The sequence below is a fragment of the Hordeum vulgare genome, chromosome 5H (assembly GCF_904849725.1).
Source record: "Hordeum vulgare subsp. vulgare chromosome 5H, MorexV3_pseudomolecules_assembly, whole genome shotgun sequence".
Lineage (NCBI taxonomy): Eukaryota > Viridiplantae > Streptophyta > Magnoliopsida > Poales > Poaceae > Hordeum > Hordeum vulgare.
In genome coordinates, this window is record NC_058522.1 from 559835303 (window position 1) to 559857213 (window position 21911).

General features: G+C 41.8%; 2 protein-coding genes and 1 non-coding gene across 3 annotated transcripts; 2 read left to right on the forward strand and 1 right to left on the reverse strand.

The window, feature by feature from the left end:
• Window positions 1-486: 486 nt before the first annotated feature.
• LOC123452963 (40S ribosomal protein S26-like) lies at window positions 487-2631 on the forward strand. The gene is made up of 5 exons (XM_045129713.1): window positions 487-596; window positions 683-775; window positions 1152-1236; window positions 1340-1470; window positions 2328-2631. Exons 1-5 carry the CDS (start codon window positions 594-596, stop codon window positions 2448-2450), a joined length of 435 nt encoding a protein of 144 aa, XP_044985648.1. The 5' UTR covers window positions 487-593; the 3' UTR covers window positions 2451-2631.
• LOC123400603 lies at window positions 2071-2174 on the forward strand. The gene has a single exon (XR_006610823.1). It is a non-coding gene; the product is annotated as a small nucleolar RNA snoR99 (small nucleolar RNA).
• A 1263-nt stretch (window positions 2632-3894) lies between the features above and the next one.
• On the reverse strand, window positions 3895-8666 carry LOC123452965. Its single transcript, XM_045129715.1, has 11 exons — window positions 8587-8666; window positions 7409-8430; window positions 7121-7245; window positions 6916-7035; window positions 6663-6750; window positions 5358-5449; window positions 5139-5243; window positions 4836-4945; window positions 4457-4544; window positions 4328-4363; window positions 3895-4238 (listed from the first exon to the last, which is right to left on the reverse strand). The coding sequence occupies exons 2-11, from the start codon at window positions 8397-8399 to the stop codon at window positions 4155-4157; spliced, it is 1839 nt and encodes a 612-aa protein (XP_044985650.1). The 5' UTR covers window positions 8400-8430; window positions 8587-8666; the 3' UTR covers window positions 3895-4154.
• Between the last annotated feature and the right edge of the window lie 13245 nt (window positions 8667-21911).

Here is a 21911-nt window from a genome sequence, read left to right on the forward strand (position 1 = left end):
TTTAAAGATGACAAAAAAGAAAGTCTACAATGGTCATCTCTTAGCCTTATCTTCTATAATTAGTTATTCCTAAAAATATGGTGATACATATTATGCTAAGAGACCACCTCTTGTGTCTCTTAAATAAGAGAAGACAAAGCCTTTTTTTTAAGTTCTCTCTCCTTCACTTCATCATTTATCCTACGTGGCACTCTTAAGATAGCACCATTGTACATGCCCTTAAGCACGGAAGTAGAATAGGACTTTCCTAAAAAAAATCATTTTTTTGCTTTGTTTTACGTGGCTCTAGAAGCGTAGTTATAGAAAAACAAAAAACCATGGGCCAGTGATAATCTTTTCCTTTACGATCACCGGCCACACGAACACACATAGATGCAGGCATGGGTTCCAAAAGCGAGACGCGATCCAGGCCCATATGACCCGAGAGCCGCTTCTCGGCCCACAAAGCCCAGCGTTCGTCCTACTTAAAGCTGGCACCATTCCCTCAATCCCTCCCAAGCCGCGCCGCCGCCGCAAACCCTAGCTAGAGCCTCGCCTCCCTCCTCTCCCCCTCCCGGGCGCCTCCACCCCCCGCCCAGCGGCGCGAAGCGACCATGGTAAGCCCCGCCGTCCTCCGATCTCCTCCGTCGGATCTCGCTCCCCTCCGGCCCCCCATCTCACCGTTCTCTCCCGTGTTTCGCAGACGTTCAAGCGGAGGAACGGCGGCCGCAACAAGCACGGCCGCGGCCATGTCAAGTACATCCGCTGCTCCAACTGCGCCAAGTGCTGCCCCAAGGTATGAGCCCCATCATTTCTGTCCCATTCTAGTGGGATAGATCGGGTAGGCTTAGTAGTAGAGGAGTCCGTGCAAGCATGAAGATCTGTGCTAGTGCTGTTTCCATGGTGCGATCTGTATGTTGCTCTAGCGGTTTGCGGTTGATGTTATGTTTGATGCTGGGGATGTTGCTGGCTAGATGTTGTTTTATCTCACCGGAGCAGTTATGTTTATACATGTATCAGTCTCAGTAGGTTCAGGCTTTCATTTCCCGAATTGTTCTTAGTTGACAATTGATGGTAGTCAAATTATGCGTGTAGCATATGTTTGATATCCGAAGTGAATTCATAGATAATAGATGGGATGGTATCTCACAGGCACTTCTTATTTTGTACAGGACAAGGCTATCAAGCGTTTCTTGGTGAGGAACATTGTGGAGCAGGCTGCTGTGAGAGATGTGCAGGAGGCTTGTGTGCATGATGGTACAATATCTCTTGTTAATTGTTACACTTGTACATGCCAGTTTTTATTCATCACGAATGACTGCATACTGAAAACACCTCATATATATGATCTTTTGTCCAGGATATGTTCTCCCCAAGCTGTATGCCAAGGTGCACCACTGTGTTTCTTGTGCCATCCATGCTCACATTGTCCGTGTCCGCTCCCGTGAGAACAGGAGGAACCGTGAGCCCCCGCAGCGTTTCAGGCGCAGGGTATGATTTTAAGAGCCTATATGCTCTCTGCTTGCAAATAAGATTTGAGGTTTTCTTGTATGCTGTTCCAATTTTAACTGTTAGATAGAAGTTTGAAGTTCATAATGAGTAGTACACCATGGTTAGGTCTTCGCTCTTTTATTGTTGCTTTTGGCGTTGCATTCTCTGTGCACATGTCACAATGGATGCGTCAACGGAAGCATAAATAAACATGCCTTGGTGCATTGCAGCCTTATGTGTGATGACTGATCCTAATTTGGTCATAACTTCCTCATTGCACTCGTGAAGCAATATTTCATCACTGTTCTAGTGTTGCTTTTGGCGTTGCATTCTCTGTGTACATGTCGCAATGGATGCGTCAACGGAAGCATAGATAAACAGTTCTTGCTGCATTGCAGACTTATCTGTGATGACTGATCTCTAATTCAGTCATAACCTCCTCAGTGCACTCATTTCTGAAATGCATGCATTCCATTTTGATCAGTTGATGATGTGATAGCAACACACATTTTTTTCTTGTGTAGTTTTATCTACTTTGTTATTATTCTCTAAAATTCATCAGATTGTGGGACTTCTTGTCTGCCCCAGTTGCAATAACAATTGCCTATGGGATGAAGCAGTCCCTTACATCTGATTAACCATCCTCTTCACTTTGTCTGCTAAAACCTTCTGTTTTTAGCTGATCATTAACGGATGGGACATTTATATAACCATCTCCTTCACTTTATCTGCTAAGACGTTCTGTTTCTAGCTGATTGTTAGTGGATGTGATAGTTCATGACTGCCGATGTTTTCTTTTGTTCTGTCTGAAGCAATTTTCACTGATGTTCTCTATCCTTTGGTAACTTGCCCTGCAGGACGACGGCCCTAGGCCTGGACAAGGTGGCCCGCCCCGTGCTGGAGGCCCTGGTGGACCTGGTGGTGCGCCTGCTGGCGCTGGCGCTGTTCCTGGCGCCCCTGCTCCCCGTGCATTGATCTAGTTTGGGAATATGCTTCCGTGATGGTGCCAGCCCTAGTTTTACTCATCCCTGGATATTGAACTATTCTAGTTTTTGCTGCAATCGGTTGTACTGAAAGTTGGTTGGTCAAGCACAATTTGTGATCAGGTCTTTATATTTTGACAATTTCGCTGCTATCTATATCAGAGAGAACCTTTTGGTTTGTCTGTGGTTGCCCCCTTGTGGTTTTGTCTTCATGCCCTTATATTTTAGTTCACCATTCATGATGAGCCTGTGATTTCAAACGTACCCCCTTCAAAGAAATATAGGAGTTCGTTGGTGAATGGATCTCGTGAGAATGGCATTATAAGAGCTGTCCTTATTCGATTTATCAAAAATTGATCCAATTTGTTCTTGTGTTAAGCTGAAGAAATTAATTATAATTAGTTTGATCTTCTTTCCCACCTTCAGAAGATGTTGGATCCATTCCTTTTGAATTGTCACTTTGTCCATCATGATTCTTGGGAAGAGACATTGGCAATAATTCACCTTGGACAATTTATTTGTGAAAATGTATGTTTATTTAAATCGCACATAAAAAAATCTGGTCAAATTTTCAGTGTAAGATGATGGTGTGTAGATCCCTTTAAATTAAACTTGTTTTGCAACTAGATTCATTGGTCACCACAATTGAACATTTACAGAAAACTTGGATCTCCTTCAATCTCCATATAATCAGCACAAGGACAATGTATTGTAACATGCGCACGTTCATCAGCAGCACACTTTCTCTTCCCCCATTCCAGCCTTGTTTTGCGTCTTGCCGTTGTCTAAATGCAGTGTACACAACCATGAGCTGCTGGAAGTGTTCATCTAGCGACCCAATTCTTCCCGCCATCACAACGACCCAAGGAGGGAGAAGAAACCACCGTATCGGCAGGCAGGCAGGAAGAGCACCAGATCGCCCTCGTAGAGGAGACCGCCTGAGGAGGGGAGAGGGGGATTCTCAAGCAAGGGGAGGGAAAGAAATGAGAGCCCACCCGCCATGACATTGATTGCACATACTATAGGGCCTATTGGTTCCCAACCTAAGATTGCTACACCTAACCTTAGTCATGTCACAACATCTTAGACATGCGTTTAGTTCATTGTCACAGTTATGGTTTGCCACATTTTTCTAGTTATATGATCCACATGTCATAGGTTTAATTTTTTTATCAAATCTTGCCACACTTGTGGTGCATATTTTGTTAGCCACACTTTACCTAAGGTTAGTCATGAACCAAACAGTCCTAGATCACGAACATAAGTTCGTTATTGGGTCAAAGAGATAGCACCTCAATGCATCTGAGTATTGACATAAAAACACATAATTTGTTCCTTGAGGAGGTGTTAACATGTACTACTTCCGTTCCAAAATATATGACGTTTTGGCAGGCCTACCAAAAACGTCAAAATAGATTGTGAGACGACATGCTGTACCACATCCACGAAAAAATGTGTACTCACTGCCCTCAATCAGTGTATTAAGTACTCCTAGTTTATTAAGACATGATACTTGTAGTGGCCTCTAAATGATAGAACCTCCTCCCTCAGACAGGAAAAATGGTTGGGTAATCCAAATCTTGGATACAACATGGCATCGTATCCTATCATAACAAGGAAGGACCTCAAGGCCTAAAAGCCAAAGCGCTTAGCCATTTATCTTTCCCTAAATCATGCACTCCAGGATAAGTCACCGCCTCCCTACGGTTTGATGAAGCGAGCTAGCTTCCCAAGCACACCTCTCAGGTTGCGTATGCCGGCTCCCGTCTTCGAGCTCACCATCATCTACAAGATATGTATCACCGTATCAGAATGACATGGTTCAGGAGTAGGTATTAACAGATTGGAGATGGTCAGATGGTTCAGGAGCTCACCACAGGCTTTACGACCGACTTGTTCTTCTTCAGGCTCTGCGGTTGAGGAAAGTAACGGTTTCGGTTAGGCAATGAATCACACAATGGGGATGGAAAAAGGGAGGGGCTAGGGACAGGGAGGGAGCGAACCTCTTGGATTTCCATGGCACGGCGAGCAACGTCTATAGGGAATACCAAATCGGTCTTGGTTAATACAATCTGGTACGGTGTCTTGTATCTGCAACAATGTATTTAGATACGTCATTCACAGAATCAAACATAACACCACTATGTATATCACCCAAAGTCTAAGCAAATGTTTTGGCCAAATGATGGCTTTCGAAGCAAAAATGTGTTACTCTATTTATTGAATTTGATTGCTTCGAGTTTTTTTTAAACCTCGCACCGACAAGGATGCACTTCAATTAAGGTCACGAAGGTGCAAAACAACTTAACGTTACTAAATTAGAAAGAAAGGGAAAGTAGATATGATCATATGGACACTGCTTCTGTATGGATTTAAACAAACCTTTCCATTAGATCTATAAGCTCGTAGTCCAATGGTTTCATTCCACGTTTAGTGTGCACAAGAAGGCACACTCTATCTAGGCCAACCCTGTTTGAAACATACTCCTTCACCTACAAATTTCAGAGAGCTTGTAAGAACTAAGAAGAACAATAAGCTGGTAAGAACTAAGAATAACAATAACCAATAGGCAAAAATAAAACAAGAGACTTCTTTGACAGACAGAGCCAATGGTTCTATTCAACCCCAAGTTCCTGCAAGGCGGCATGATTCATGAGAAGGCTATTATTCAGATTAGATACTTACAAGCTCCTGCCAAGATTCTTTAACTTCATCCTTTGCATAAGCAAAACCATATCCAGGCAAATCAACAAGACATAACTTTGATGCAAGCTTGAAGAAATTTATACTCTGTGATGCAGAGGTAATATGTTATACATATAAATAAATAAATAAATTAACTGTTTGAACAGTGATAAGTAAGTAGACGAAGATATGAAAGCTTTAATTGTTTATTCAACTTACTTGAGTAAGTCCTGGCTTATCTGATGTTCGCACAATACCCCACTGTCTTGTAAGTGCATTGAGTAGTGAGGATTTCCCAACATTTGATACCCCTTGAATTTCAGTAAAGCAATAAAACAAAGTTGTCAAGGCAGATATGAAACACTTCAAGGAACAGGGATTTACAGACAGGTTCAACATTATATTTGATTCAGTAAAGAGTCTACAGACTCCAATAAAATCATTTTTTTAACCCAAAAAAGGATATAAAATATCTAAAGAATAAATGCAAAATGATATATTTCCTATCCAAAATTTCAAATGCGGCTAGACGCCTAGAAGTTGAACTGAGATGAAAAAAGAAAGAGGAGTAAACAGAACGGGCAGTACTAAATGTCATAACATGACACAAACACTCGTGTGTCTGTTATTTGCAATATGTACTTTACTAAAGCACGAGGATATGGTTTGAAGTTTGTCATAGTAAAATGAGCTTTCTACTAATCCCTCCGTTTCTAAATATAAGACCTTTTACAGATTTTAATATGGACTACATATGGATGTATATAGACGTATTTTAGAGTGTAGATTCATTCATTTTGCTTTGTATGTAGTCTGTATTACAATCTCTAAAAAGTCTTATATTTAGGAACGGAGGGAGTAGATGTGAAGTTTCTTTTTCACCAGTAGTTCAGTGGATAATAGACAATCAAACATTCAAAAGTTCCATGATACAGAGATGAGCTGAGCAGAACATAAGATAGCTGAAAGTTGAAACATAGAACAAAGTAGAGGCTTGGTTCGTTGACTACAGAAGGTCAATGCGCAATACATCATCAATGTCTCGGTGTGACAATGCCACTGAACCAAAAAAACATACATTCTCAATGCAAATATTTACTCCACTAGTTGCAAAACATTATAGGGGATACACACAAAATGATATATGACATACTGAATTCAGACACAGCGCGTCAAAATGACATGATGGACAACTTCCCATATACTCCATCCGTTCCTAAATATAAGGTGTATTAGTTTTTCAAGAAGTCAACTGTTGTCTATGTTTGACCAACATTATAGCAAAATATATAAATATTTACAATACCTAATATATATAATATAGCAACATATTTCAAGGTGATTCTAGTGATAATGATTTTGTATTCTAGATATTGATATTTTTGTCAATAAACTTGGTCAAAGCTTGAGAAGTTTGACTTTTTGAAAAAATAATACACCTTATATTTAGGAACGGAGGGAGTAAATAAGAAAGGGGAGATGGAACTAATAACATTAACATGTATTCTTTCCTAGCACGTTTACCTGCAAATGCTATCTCCGGAATTGTAGGAGGAGGGAAAGATGATGGGATCTTTGCAGCGGCAAAAAAGTCCAACTTATTTCTGAACACCTGTTGATAATTTCTTGTGAGCAACAATAATTAACATTGGATTGTAAATCAACATAACATGTAGAACCTAAAATCTTATAGTAGCCAAAAACAGCTGACTAAAACAAGAGACGCATACAACTTTCTATACAACTTTCTGTACTAATTATATGTCATCTTTCTTACACTGTCTTCTATCCGGTCACGTTCAATTCTGGTTGAGAAGGGGACATTATCCAGAGGAGCAGAAAGCTTGGTATTGTAGCCAGCATTTTTTATGTCAATTAGACGCCTACGACCAAGTAGCTGCAAAGAACAGTAAAACAATGTTATACATGCATTCTTAGAGAGAAAGAGTCAAAGAAAGGTATGATGAGGTAATCATGTATACATTATCTTCAACATATGAAAGGATTGAAGAACTTGGCTGTATGTCACGAAATTTAGCATTTATGGACATTTCAGTCTCTTCAGGTTCAGGTATGCTCTTTTCTGGAATCTTCTCGGGTATGCGAACTAAAAAAGAAAGAAAATGGAGATATTAAAACAGAAGCATAAGATTGATCCTCATAAGACCACCACAGGGTTTGAGGGATCGTGCACATGAAACATGATGTACATACATATGCACAAATTAATCCTCTGAGCCACTTAAAAAATGGTAAGATAGCATTCATACCATCTTGTTTGGGAGTTGCGTCCTCAATTCGTTTGTTTGATGTGTCATAAGGATCTAGTTTCATTCTCTTTCTCTTCTTTGGAGGAGCAATTTCCTCAGAGTCTGAAACTGAATCCTTCTTATAGACCCTGAGTTTCTTCCCAGTCTTGTCCAGCACCCGAGTGGGACGAGCACGGGGCTTCTCTTCAGTATTCTGGCGTGAATCATCAGACTTCCTGCTTCCCTCATCATGCTCATCGAAATCGGCATTTGTGGCGCCACCATTTCGACGATCAACTCTGATGTCTTTGTCAAATTTCTTCCACTTGGAGGCCTGCGAATTCATACACACCATTGATCGACCCTTGTCCCCTTTACTTCCACCAGAGGCCTTGCTGCTATCCCTTCTCATTGAACAAAAGCCGTCATCTCCCGTACTTCGAGGCTTGAACCTACCGCCTTCCCCTCTGCCCATACCAGAACCTTTGCTGCCATCCCTTCTCACTGAACGAAAGCCATCATCTTCCATACTTCGAGGCTTGAACCTATCACCACCCCCTCTGCCCATACCAGAACCATTGCTGCTACTCCTTCTCATCGGCCGGAATTCACCCTCTTCGGATCTCCGGGGCTTAAATCCGTCGCCTCCTCGAGAAGAAAACTTCCCGCGGGTTACGTCGGAAGGGTTCTTTCTGTCCATCCTTGGTTTAGAAAACGACGACGCATCATTGTAATCGCCGTACCCTGAGCCATGATCACCCTTCCTCTTCCTGCTGTCAAACCTCTTCTGCTCCGTACCCCCTCCGCGCCCGCGCCCACCGCGCTCTTCTCTCTCCTCCCCATTGCCCCGGCCACTGAACCTGGCCCCTCCTTTACCTCTGGCGTCCTCCCTTCTGTTCCCCATCTTCCCGCCGGCCATCCCGGTGCCGCCGCCGCCGCTCATGTCCCTCCTGGCGCTCAGCTGGCTCGCCGTGCTCGACTCCCGCCACTTCAACCGTACAACGAGCGGCATTTCTCGCCCCCCTTTGTCTGACGAAGACCACCTGCACAAGGACAACAAACGGGTTGGACGCTCTCGCTCTCTCGCAGCACGCGCACGGAAGGTGTTCGGAGAAACGGCTAGGCGGAGAACGGGAGGATGGAAGGGATGGCTGCTCTGGACGCAAGCAAGCGGAGAATGGGGGCGGCAGGGCGCTCACCTGAGGCGGTGGACGGAGGCCGCGTTGCTATCGCGCCGGGCGGAGGCGGCTGCCGGCTGCAGGCTGCGGCGGGCGGCGGGCGGCGGGTAGGCGTTGGTGAGAGAAGCAGAACGAACTGAACGGAGGCGCGCGTGTACTGAGGCGTGGGTTTTTTCTATGGAGTGTTGGATACAAATCGGACGGTTGGTATAGGATGCGGCGCCGGGCCTAGCGTTTGGGCCATTGTAGTTCCGGAGCAGGTGGGCCTAGTAAATGGGCGAGGTTGGGTCACTATCAACATTATGCATTTGTTGTAGTGAACCGATTGCTCAAAAAACAAAATTGTAACGAAGCGAGTGGATTCATTCTAAAATAAATAAATTAACAGTGCCCTTCTATTTTTCTTTTAAAAATTCATGTCTTTCGACAATATTCATTTATGAGCCCAGGCTCATCCGCTCCCGGTAAACAGTAAATTCTAAAAAGATATGGTTATTTTGGCATGAAAGATGTTCGAGTGCGTGATGTCCGTGCCAAATTTTACCATGTTCGAACATGTGAGGAGCCCGTGAAAAAAATTCAATTCAAACAGTAAACTTTCTTACATACCTTTTTTTTTTTGCTTAGAGCTACATTGATGTCCAAACTGATAAAATTTAGCTCGTACATCACCCACTTGAACATCTTCCATGCAATTTTTTTGCATGTTTATATTATTTGTTAGAATTAAATGGACTTGGGCCATGTACAAAAATCTGAAATCTCAAATTGAGCCCATGAATAAAATGGCAAGTGGTGGTGTTAAAGTTTAGTCCCATACCGTTAGTGGAGGAAGTGTTGGACCTCTTTATATAGTGAGTTCTTCCCAGTACTCTAAGTGTGTGTTGAGAAGAAAAATGAGAGAACCACACGCGTGCTCGCTTTGAATGGTCTGCCAAAATCCGGCCCGATGCCTTGCGGGGGCGCGACTACCTTTTGCCGTTTTATTTTTTTTTTGTCTTGGCAGACAAGTTAATTACTTGTCCGATAAGTATACGACTTGGAAACCAAGTCGGTTTGAGACGTGATCGCGACACGGAACCGACCTTGGTCCTCCTATATATACAACTTATCGGGGTCGGCCAAAGACACACCAAAAAACATCTAGGGTTTTGCCTCGTCTCACAACTTGTGCCGTCATCGTAGTCTACCTCATCCCGAGCGCCGGCGTCCAACGGCGAACGGGAGAGCAGGTCTCTGGAACCAGTCGCCTTTGCGATTCTGTACGGGAGAAGGCGAATTAGGTTTTTGGAAAGCGCTTTGCGCGACTGCTCGCTGCTTCCACAACAGGTCGTCTACCAAGCAAGTCGGGCGGTGCTGCGTACCGCCGCCTCAAGCGTCGTCTACTTCGTCCCCATCGTCAATAATGCGTCTGCACCGAACACATCTGCTTCCTCTACAAACGTTCGGTACGTGCGTCGTGTTCCCGTTAGCCTGATGAACATGTTAGATGCGTACATGTTTTGCTACACGGTCTTGCTGCTATTCATGTTGTCTGCTGCATCTAGTATGTTAGAGTTTCACATGTTAGTAGCTGCTATCGTCATGATTTATATTCTGGAATTAATCATGGAAATTGTGCCTAATTCCTCAACAATCCAAAAACCTAATTGTAGGCAATTTCCTGAGTTAACTATGGCTGGATTTTCTGATGCACTGAGGCTGGATAAGTTTACCGGTGTGCACTTTAAGAGGCGGGAAGTGAGATCCACGCTCTGGCTTACTGCTCTGAAAGTTTTCCATGTTAGTGCTGGCATGCCAGGGGGAGCTTCTGATGAAGATCAGAGGAAGTTCCAGGAAGCCAACACTATGTTTGTGGGATGCATTTTGAGTGTTCTTGCTGACTGTCTGTGTGATATGTACATGCACATACAAGATGGAAAGACACCCGTGGGGTGCACTGAAGGCTAAATTCGGTGCTACAGATACAAGCAGTGAATTGTACATCATGGAGAATTTTCACGACTACAAGATGGTGAATAACCATTCTGTGGTTGAACAAGCTCATGAGATACAGTGTATTGTGAAGGAACTGGAACTCCTTAAGTGTGATCTACCCGATAAATTTGTGGCTGGGTACATTATTGCAAAGTTGCCTTCTTCATGGAGGAACTTCGCCACTTCTGTGAAACATAAAAGACAAGAGATATCAGTTGAAAATCTGATTGCATCTCTTGATGTTGAAGAGAAAGCTCGGGCTAAAGACACTACTGGAGGTGAAGTTCAACCTACTACCAACATGGTACAAAGGTTCCCACTGAACAAGAACAAAGGAAAGAACAAGTCTGTCTTCAACAAGCCTATAAAGACTACTACCTTCAAGAAGAAGAAGTTTAACAAGGCTGAGCTAGAGTGCTACGCCCGCGGGAAGCTCAGACACTTTTCCAAGGAATGCCCAGAACGCGCAGACCGCAGAGGGAAAACCAGCTCCAAGACAGTCAACATGGTGACCGCTAGCAATACTGATGGGTATGGTAATTTACCTATTGTGCTTTCAGTATTGCAATCATCTTCATGGTGGATTGATTCAGGAGCTAACGTTGATGTGTGTGCTGACGTCTCTTTGTTTACTTCCTATCAGGTCGCAAGGGATTCTTCCGTCCTAATGAGGAATGGGTCGCATGCTTCTGTTCGTGGCATTGGCACGGTGGATCTGAAGTTTACTTCGGGAAAGATCGTGCAACTAAGGAACGTGCAACATGTCCCTACTATGAACAAGAATCTAGTTAGCGGCTCCCTTCTATGTCGAGATGGGTTTAAGGTAGTTTTAGAGTCAAATAAAGTACTCGTGTCGACATTTGGACAATTTATAGGTAAAGGCTATGAGTGCGGAGGCTTGTTCCGCTTTTCCCTTTCAGATTTCTGCAATAAGTCAGTAAACCAAATTTGTGCTAGTATTAATGATGATACAAGTGTTTGGCATTCTCTTTTGTGTCATATTAATTTTGGTTTAATGTCTCGACTATCCAGTATGAGTTTAATTTCTAATTTCACACTTGCCAAATGTTCTAAGTGCCATAGTTGTGTGCAATCGAAACAACCTCGAAAGCCTCACACGGTTGCCGAAGAGAGAAACTTGGCACCTCTAGAACTCATACATTCTGATCTATGTGAGACGAATGGTGTGTTGACAAAAGGTGGAAAGAAATATTTCATGACTTTGATTGATGATGCGACCAGATTTTGCTATGTTTATTTGTTGCAAACTAAAGATGAAGCTCTCGATTACTTTAAGATCTATGAAGCTCAAGTTGAAAATCAACTAGAGAGAAAGATCAAGCGTCTTAGGTCGGATCGTGGTGGAGGATATTTTTCCAAAGTTTTTGATGAATTTTGTGAGGAACATGGTATTATTCATGAGAGGATGCCTCCCTATTCGCCCAATCAAATGGGATTGCCGAGAGGAAAAACCGCACGTTGACTGACTTGGTGAACTCCATGATAGACACTTCTGGTTTATCTAAGGCATGGCGGGGGGAGGCTTTGTTGACTGTATGTCATGTCCTGAATAGAGTTCCTAACAAAAATAAAGAGAAACCCCCTTATTAAGAGTGGGTTGGGAGAAAACCATCACTTTCTTATTTGCGCACTTGGGGATGTTTGGCAAAGGTCAATATTCCTATCCCTAAGAAACGCAAACTTTGACGAAAGAGAGTGGATTGTGTTTTTCTGGGTTATGCTCAGCGGAGCATTGCTTATAGACTTTTAGTAGTTAAATCTGAGGTTCCTGATATGCATGTAGATACTGTAATGGAATCTCGTGATGGAACATTTTTTGAGAATATGTTTCCTATGAAAGGTATGCATAGCATTGCTAGATTTTCTTCTGAGTTAAAATCTAAATCTAGTACAGTTAATGATTATATTGAACAAACACCCGAGGAAGTCCATGAGAAGGATAATGATGAAGCTCCTGTAAGGAGCAAGAGACAAAGGGTTGCAAAATCCTTTGGTGATGATTTCACTGTATACCTTGTGGACGATACTCCCAAGTCTATTGAAGAGGCATATGCGTCTCCAGACGTAGATGATTGGAAAGAAGCTGTTCATAATGAGATGGACTCAATTATTTCTAATGGAACTTGGGAGTTAACTGAACGACCTTATGGTTGTAAACCTGTGGATTGTAAATGGGTGTTCAAAAAGAAGTTAAGGCCTGATGGTACCATTGATAAGTACAAGGCGCGACTTGTGGCCAAGGGCTACACTTAGAAAGAAGGCGAAGATTACTTTGATACCTATTCACCCGTTGCTAGAATAACCACCATTCGGGTGCTACTTTCCCTGGCTGCCTCTTATGGTCTGTTCATTCATCAAATGGATGTAAAGAGAGCTTTCCTAAATGGAGAGTTGGAAGAGGAAATTTATATGGATCAACCTGATGGGTTTGTGGTAAAAGGAGAAGAGAAAAAGGTGTGCAAGTTGCTAAAATCTTTGTATGGTCTGAAACAAGCACCTAAGCAATGGCATGAGAAGTTTGAAAGAACTTTGACTCATGCGTGATTTGTCATTAATGAGGCTGATAGGTGTGTCTACTATCGCCATGGTGGATGCAATAGTGTCATATTATGTTTGTATGTGGATGACATATTGATCTTTGGTACAAACATTGTTGTGATCAATGAGGTCAAGACTTTTCTATCAAAGAGTTTTGACATGAAAGATCTGGGAGAAGCCGATGTGATCCTAAACATCAAACTTATTAAGGATGAGAGTGGGATTACTCTAACGCAATCTCACTATGTTGAGAAGGTCTTGAGCCGCTTCGGCTTTATGGATAGCAAGCCTTCTCCAACACCTTATGATCCCAGCGTGACACTTAGAAAGAACAAGAAAGAAACAAGAGAGCAATTAAGATACTCTTAAATTGTCGGTTCACTCATGTACCTAGCTAGCGCTACAAGACCAGACATCTCTTTTGCTGTGAGCAAACTGAGTAGGTTCATGTCCAACCCGGGTAATGATCATTGGCATGCACTAGAAACGGTTTTGCACTATCTGAGAGGTACTACGAGTTATGGAATTCACTATTCAGGGCACCCCGCTGTGCTAGAAGGATATAGTGATTCAAATTGGATCTGTGATGTTGATGTACTCTACGCTACAAGTGGGTATGTATTTACTCATGGAGGTGGTGCAGTTTCATGGAGGTCTTGCAAGCAAACCATATTGACAATGTCAACTATGGAAGCAGAACTAACTGCGTTAGACACAACCACTATAGAGGCAGAATGGCTGCGTGAACTCTTGATGGACTTTGCGTGTGGTTGAAAAACCCGTACCCGCTATTCTTATGAATTATGACAACCAAACGGTTATCGCTAAAGTGAATAATTCTAAGGATAACGCGAAGTCGTCAAGACACGTGAAGAGACGTTTAAAATCTGTCAGGAAGTTGAGAAACTCCAGAGTAATAACTGTTACGTATATTCAAATAGACAAAAACCTAGCAGATCCTAATACAAAGGGACTATCACGCAATGTGATAGATAGTGCATCTAGGTAAATGGGTATGAGACCCATAGACGTTACACCGTAGTAGTAACCCAACCTTTGTGATCGGAGATCCCATGAATTAGGACCTGGGAAGAACAAGCTATTGTTTAACAGAGGAGAGTAATAAGTGACCGTCTCTAAGTGAAGATGCGAAACTCTCAGAGCTGTAAGGCTTAAGTATTGTTAGGCAGGTTGGCAACATGCCTTAATGTGATTCTATTAGCTATTATAGCAAAGATGTTGTCCTACAGAACAATCTTAAAAGAACACACCTATATGAGCTCCGATTGTAAAACGTCGCAATCTAGGAGATTTGGGTAATCTCTAGTAAGCTCACGAAGAGACCAGGGAGTACGACGTATATGCTCCAAACCGCGGGGTAGCTTACTGGCAGCCAGGTACTGGTTAAGACTTTGAGTGAAACATGTTCACACAAAACTAGCAATTCAAGGCATAGTCCATTGTCAAGTTGTGGATGGATGTAGCTTAAAGTTCTAGGCAGAAGTTCAACTTAACAGTCTCTGCTGAAACACTGGTATATTAAACAAGTGGAGAGATAAGGTAAATATCTAAATGGGTATTTGAGATCTGGTGGGGGATTGTTAGAATAAAATGGGCTTGGCCCATGTACAAAATTCTAAAATCTCAAATTGAGCCCATGAATAAAATGGCAAGTGGTGGTGCTAAAGTTTAGTCCCATACCGCTAGTGGAGGAAGTGTTGGACCTCTTTATATAGTGAGTTCTCCCCAGTACTCTAAGTGTGTGTTGAGAAGAGAAAGGAGAGAACCACACGCGCGCGCTCGCTTGCCTCGCCTCGCTTGGCCGGGCGTACGTGCCACATGCGCGTGAATGGTCTGCCAAAATCCGGTCCGATGCCTTGCGGGGGCGCGACTACCTTTTGCCGTTTTATTTTTTATGTCTTGGCAGACAAGTGAATTACTTGTCCGGTAAGTATATGACTTGGAAACCAAGTCGGTTTGAGACGTGATCGCGACACGGAACCGACCTTGGTCCTCCTATATATACAGCTTATCGGGGTCGACCAAAGACACACCGAAAAACATCTAGGGTTTTGCCTCGTCTCACAACTTGCGCCTCCATCATAGTCTACCTCATCCCGAGCGCCGGCGTCCAACGACGAACGGGAGACCAGGTCTCCGGAACCAGTCGCCTTTGCGATTCTGTACGGGAGAAGGCGAATTAGGTTTTTGGGAAGCGCTGTGCGCGACTACTCGCTGCTTCCACAACGGGCCGTCTACCAAGCAAGTCGGACGGTGCTGCGTACCGCCGCCTCAAGCGTCGTCTACTTCGTCCCGTCATCGCCAACGTCATCGTCAACAACGTGTTTGCACCGAACACATCTGCTTCCTCTACAAACGTTCGGTATGTGCGTCATGTTCCCGTTAGCTGATGATCATGTTAGATGCGTACATGTTTTTGTACACGGTCTTGCTGCTATTCATGTTGTCTGCTGCATCTAGTATGTTAGAGTTTCACATGTTAGTAGCTGCTATCGTCATGCTTTATATTCTGGAATTAATCATGGAAATTGTGTCTAATTCCTCAACATTATTTGTTTTAATTCTACTGTTTCTTTTTTTGTACAATTTTGTTTCTAGTGGCTGCATAAGTTGTCCCATGAGGTCATAGATGGTGTAATCTTGTCCACGCTTGTTTTCAATGATCATGTTGTGCACGATCACGCGTGCTATGGTGGTGCACCAAAGAATATCTTAATTCAAAAATCTAGTTGGTCCTCGCCCAAATAGAAAATTTGGATTGCAAAACCTCAAAACCCCTCTCCGCATCTTCCAGAACGGCCGATTGAGCATTATGGAAGTATAATTCTTTCTTACCTTGGAGGGCATGCACTTGGCTTCACAAAAGTAGCCCACTTCAAATAAATCCCATTTGGTAGATAGTACCCAATGTTGTATGGGTGGACATTTGCTTGAAACTCCAACAATGGTGGTTCTCCATTGGCTAGCTTTGTAAAGAGAGGTGATCGATAGAGTACATTGATAGGGTTGCGAGATACATGCATATCAAATCCATGTCTCGGCCACGGCTTCAAAACTGATGGTGACATCCTTCTTGTGTCCTTTGAACTATGTGTAATGATGGTCCCTTATTGTCACTTGGCTCGCTTTCGATGGCGGCGCGACTATCAGCAATGCTCCAACGACCACTAATCCAACTCCAAATGACGCGCCCGAGCTGTGATGGTTATTAGGGGCAGCATCGCTCCGACAACTAGCCGGAATCAATCGAAAGAGGCCCGCTATGGGATCCCAAATCGACAGAGCGATGAGGCTCCGACGACTGTCCAGAGTGGTGGAATCAAGTGGCGAGGTCGCGATAGAGTAGGGGGCGGGCGTATGACTGGAAACTATCAGTGGCGGAGCTAGCCCATCCAGGGAGCCTCAGCAAAATACAAAGGGGTGTGCTTAATGAGCATCTGCCCACAAAAACTAGTGATTAATTATCGATCTCTTACTATTAGCTAGTGGAAGTAATTGGCCATAGCCTAGACAGCTGCCCAGGGTCGCCGGGAGGTGGCTCCGTCACTTGCAACCATGGCCCACATGGCTGAAATTGACGTCATCTATCGTCGGGTAGGAGTTGCGGTCGTGAGCGGGAAACGTCAGAGTGACGGTTGGGGGTTGCCACATGACCAGATGTGTTTTGCAGCAGCAACCCAAGTGTTGTATACTTGCAACACTTGGTGTTGTTTGTTTTGGGAATACATGACTAGAGTTATTCCATGATCAAGTTACGATCATTCTTCATACACATTATGAGCTCCTCCGGAACTGTACCGATCGTCACTTGGTTCATCTTCTGCCTTGCATATGCAACGAGCTCATGGGCCAGTATGTTGCTTCCTGTTCCAACACAACTGACTTGGACATAGGAGAAGGAGAGCATCACTGCTGTGATGTCACTTACATGGTAGAACTAGGTGGATCTAGTCATGGCCCGTGGTACTAAATCCTTTGTCAGATTTGCATAATCATCTCCAGATTTACGGGTCCACTATACATGGTGCTATTTTTGGCAGCCCTAAAAAATTTGGAGCAAATTTCAGCTGCTGGAGTAAATTTTTTGGCCCAAAATGCCCTATAAAACCGCTATGCTATATTATAGGGCTGCTATTGGAGATGCTCTTATGCTCCGTTGCAACACACGAGCAATTATATAGTGTATACAATAATATAATCCACACCATTTTATGCATGTCAGTTAATCCTATATATGACCAATACTGGAATATACATTAACTATATTTTCATGTTTAATTCATGCATAACTTTCTATGTGATAAATGAGCATGATCTCTTGTATGCACCGGCTCATAAAGCCCTTTCAAGCAAGCATGTGAAAGAATCTGAGCGTATGTGTGTAGAAGTACATTTCATTTTTATGTTCTTTGGTTACTGTCATTAACAATGGTATACCCACACCAAGTATAGAGAATGCACATGTTATTAATTTATTACACATTTCCAACAATTTCAAAAGTTTGTATGAACTTGCTTACCTAATTGTACTCTAGAGACCACCATTAGATATTTGTTAGATATATGTTTTTTGACATCTCTATCATGATATACCACAAGCATATATGTATGCAATAAATAATTTGTGAATTTGTCAAAACATAGTTCTAAGAGAACTATTGTGACACCCTACAATTTAAATTAAGCCCAACACAATTTTCCAATGAAATATATTACAACCGCATAACAAATAACACTACAATTAATATTTAACAACATTTCCATATGGTTAATTATGTCAACTAATTAACAAATAAACTAGACTTACTTAAAGTGTATAGCGGTAAAGTAAGTTAAAAAAGTTATAAATAAGTAAAAAAGTTTAGTATAAACCATATTTAATTTAATTTACACACATGGAAGGACAATTGATTGTTAAATCTGATTAATGTTTTTGTTTGGCTAGTTTTTTTTCTTAAAAATGTATATTTCTCTACACAACAAAAATATATATTATAAACGTTAACATGAGAAATAAATGTAATGCGCTAGAAATAACTAGAAAATCCTGATATACTAAATAAAATGTCATACCCGATCAACAATAATATCTTTTTATAGTCATGCATAGAACACGAAGTAATATTTCTTTTCTTATTACAATGATAAAAACTACACGGTCAATGGGGAATGAGCGTTCAAATAAAAAATTAATTATCGGTGTTTAAAAAAAATGCATGTGATCATTGAATTAGAAAAGATCATGAAAAAGTAGAAACGAGAAAATAAGTGTAAACTAGGGTCATCCATAGAACTTTGGATATAATATTTTTTATTAAAAAAATAAAGAAATGATATCAGATTTAAAATAAAAAGTGCCACTTAAAATTTTATTTGAGTTAGAAGAGAGACAATAAAGAGATAGAAGATTATCTCGTCACCGTTTATATATAAAATATCAATCTTTATTTGTTGTATGGGGCATATTTGAAGGCTGCACCATATTATCGTATATTAACCTGGCACACGTGATTTTTGTTTGTGCGACGAATAAGTATATTAGAAGAAATGATAAAAAAGTAACTTATCTAAAAAAAGTATATATAAATGGAATGCTACATAAAGTCATATATCATCCTTGAACTAGAATGTAATATTAATAAAAGCGACTTATACACTAATAAACACCAATCAATTTTGAGATCCAACGCATCACAATGGTCTTCTAAAAAACTACAAAACTCATATGAAAACGTGTAAAGAGTCAATCCATCGGGAGCGATCTTAGATATCTTCATTCGTAATATGCTTTCCCATATAATTTGATTATCACATTTTCTTATCAGTGTTAGTTTTAGTTACTCCCTACCAAAGAATACAACATGAAAAAATATATTTTAACAAGCACGGCGTTTTGGTGCCCTGGCTCAAATGAGCAAGCATGAACGATAAGGCCGCAAAAAATAGAAAATAAATTCATTTTTTTAGTGATGCAAAATTTCATGAAGTTTGGATATTCGAGGAGCTCAAGGCTAAAAAAATCGGATGTGTGATTGTTCAGGCACGATTTTGTCTTTTTTTCGTGGGATCCTCAAATGTCCAAACTTCATGGAATTTTGCACGAACATCGCACACATTTGCATCTTGCTCGTATTTTTTTGTATTTTTTTTACTATTTTTATTCACTTTGCGGTTCACCGGGCTCATTTGAGCCTGGGCACCATAGTGTATTATCGAGTTTTAACTGTCTTTTGTTGATGGCGTGAAGAGTAGGAAACAAGGGAACTTTCTCTTCTACTACTGGAGATGCCCTTAGCCCTTACAATTACTTGAGATAGACAATAAACATGTTACATGATGCATCATTTCCTCTTTTCTGTCATAAAACATGACTTTCTTGGTTAGAAAAAATGGTCATATAATACACCATTGCTGGTACAAGAAAACTAAGAGGATTCTCTAACTAGATACTAGATGAGCCAAGCCTTGATTTTCTAGCGAGAATATGAGCAACTATTTTGACTCACGATGAATATGCTAAAAAATAATCTTCACAAACTCTGAGCTAGATAGAAGCAATCATAAGGAATAGCGGCCGCATCCCTCCTAGTATGTCCTCGACTCCAAGTTGACGATGTCCTGAGGTTGACATATGGCGTATGATGCATAAAAACAAAGTCCAACCCGATATTCTTATTGGCGATAAAACACTTCTGAATATGTAATCAATGTTTTCAGTTCACTAGTACAGAAAAGTCTAGCTATGGTGTGTCAAAATTGTCCTTCCTGGCTTAGGGCTCCAACACCATGATTATGGTGCTAGTGAAAAAGGTTACTGGTGGTGTGGAGCAAACGTCGGTAGTATTTTAGAAACTGATGGCGTGCTACATGTACAACATCAACAGTAATTTCATGTTACCATTGTCGTTACATGTTTGCCAACACCAACAATTTCATTTTTTGCTAATAAAAAGTTATATACAACAATTTAAACCAGCTAAACTCCACAAACTAGTATTCATCAACTTAACTGATTTCAACTTCACACAAGTTAGTAGTTATAAAAACATTACTAGTTTAGCTTCACAAAATTGTGCTTTCAACCAAACTACTTACATCACATCTCTCGTTCAAGGATTGACTTCATCTAGTGTAGCTTGTTCCTATTGCTCTCACCCTCTTTTTTGAAATGACATTTATCCATCTTCATCTCATTCCTCTCGGCCCTTAGGAGCTTTCTTTCCTTCTTCAGCTGATCCCTCTCCTGGACGAGTTGATCCTTTTGCTTCCTCATCCTAAGTATCTTATCGAAGAGATCAAACTTATCATCGATGAGCCGATCCTTCTCCATCTTCCGCCAGGCATTAACGGCCTGAAGGGCCTTCGTTGTACTCTCATGAGACACTATTAGCTCACGATTGAGCATATCCACATCACATACTTTCTCAAAGGGTGCTGGAGATGGGCGTCGTACGTATTCCTAGCAATTCACATGTTTGAAATCATTAGATGTGCATGTTTCTTTGCAATAATCAATAATGGTTATATATATGCATTTATTTGGAATCTTACCTTGTTGATGCTTGCTTCGGCTAGGTCGGCATACGCCGTGAAGTTGCAAGAAGACTAGTAATGTGTTGGAAATATGCCCTAGAGGCAGTAATAAAGCAATTATTATCATATTTCTTTGTTCATGATAATTGTTTATTATCCATGCTATAATTGTATTGATTGGAAACTCAAATACATGTGTGGGTACATAGACAACAAAGTGTCCCTAGTATGCCTCTGCTGGACTAGCTTGTTGATGAAAGATGGCTAAGGTTTCCTAGCCATAGACATGACTTGTCATTTGATAACTCGATCAAATCATTAGGAGAATGATGTGATGGACAAGACCCAAACCTTAAGCATAGCGTTTGATCGTATCCAGTTTACTGCTATTGCTTTCTGCATTTCCATGTATCAGTTTCTATGACCATGAGATCATGCAACTCACTAGCACTAGAGGAATGCCTTGTGTGTATCAAACGTCGCAACGTAACTGTGTGACTATAAAGATGCTCTACATGTAGCTCCGAGGGTGTTTGTGGAGTTGGCATGGATCAAGACTGGGATTTGTCACTCTGTATGACAAAGAGGTATCTCAGGGCCCACTCGGTAATACAACATTGTAACAAGCTTGTAAGCAATGTGACTAAGGAGTTAATCACGAGATCTTGTATTACGGAACGAGTAAAGTGACTTGCCAGTAACGAGATTGAACTAGGTATGGATATACCGACGACCGAATCTCGGGCAAGTAATATACCGATGGACAAAGGGAACCGCATACGGGATTAGCTGAATCCTTGACATCGTTGGTTCGACTGATATAGATATTCGTAGAATATGTGCGAACCAATATGGGCATCTAGGTCCCGCTATTGGTTATTGACTGTAGAGGTGTCTCGGTCATGTCTGCATAGTTCTCGAACCCACAGGGTTTGCACACTTAACATTCGGTGACGATTTGGTATTGTTGAGTTATGTATGTTGGTGACTGAAAGTTGTTAGGAGTCCCGGATGAGATCCTGGACATCACGAGGAGCTCCGAAATGGGCCGGAGATAAAGATTTATGTATATGAAAGTGGTATTCAGATTTCGAAAATGTTTTGTTGTTTTTGGTATTGTATCGAGAGTGACGTAAGGGTTACGGGGGTCTGCCGGGAGGGGTCCACCCACCCCGGGCAGCCACATGGGCCTAAGAGGTGGAGCACCAGCCCTTGATGGGCTGGGCAACCGACCCCTTTAGGGCCCATGCGCCCAA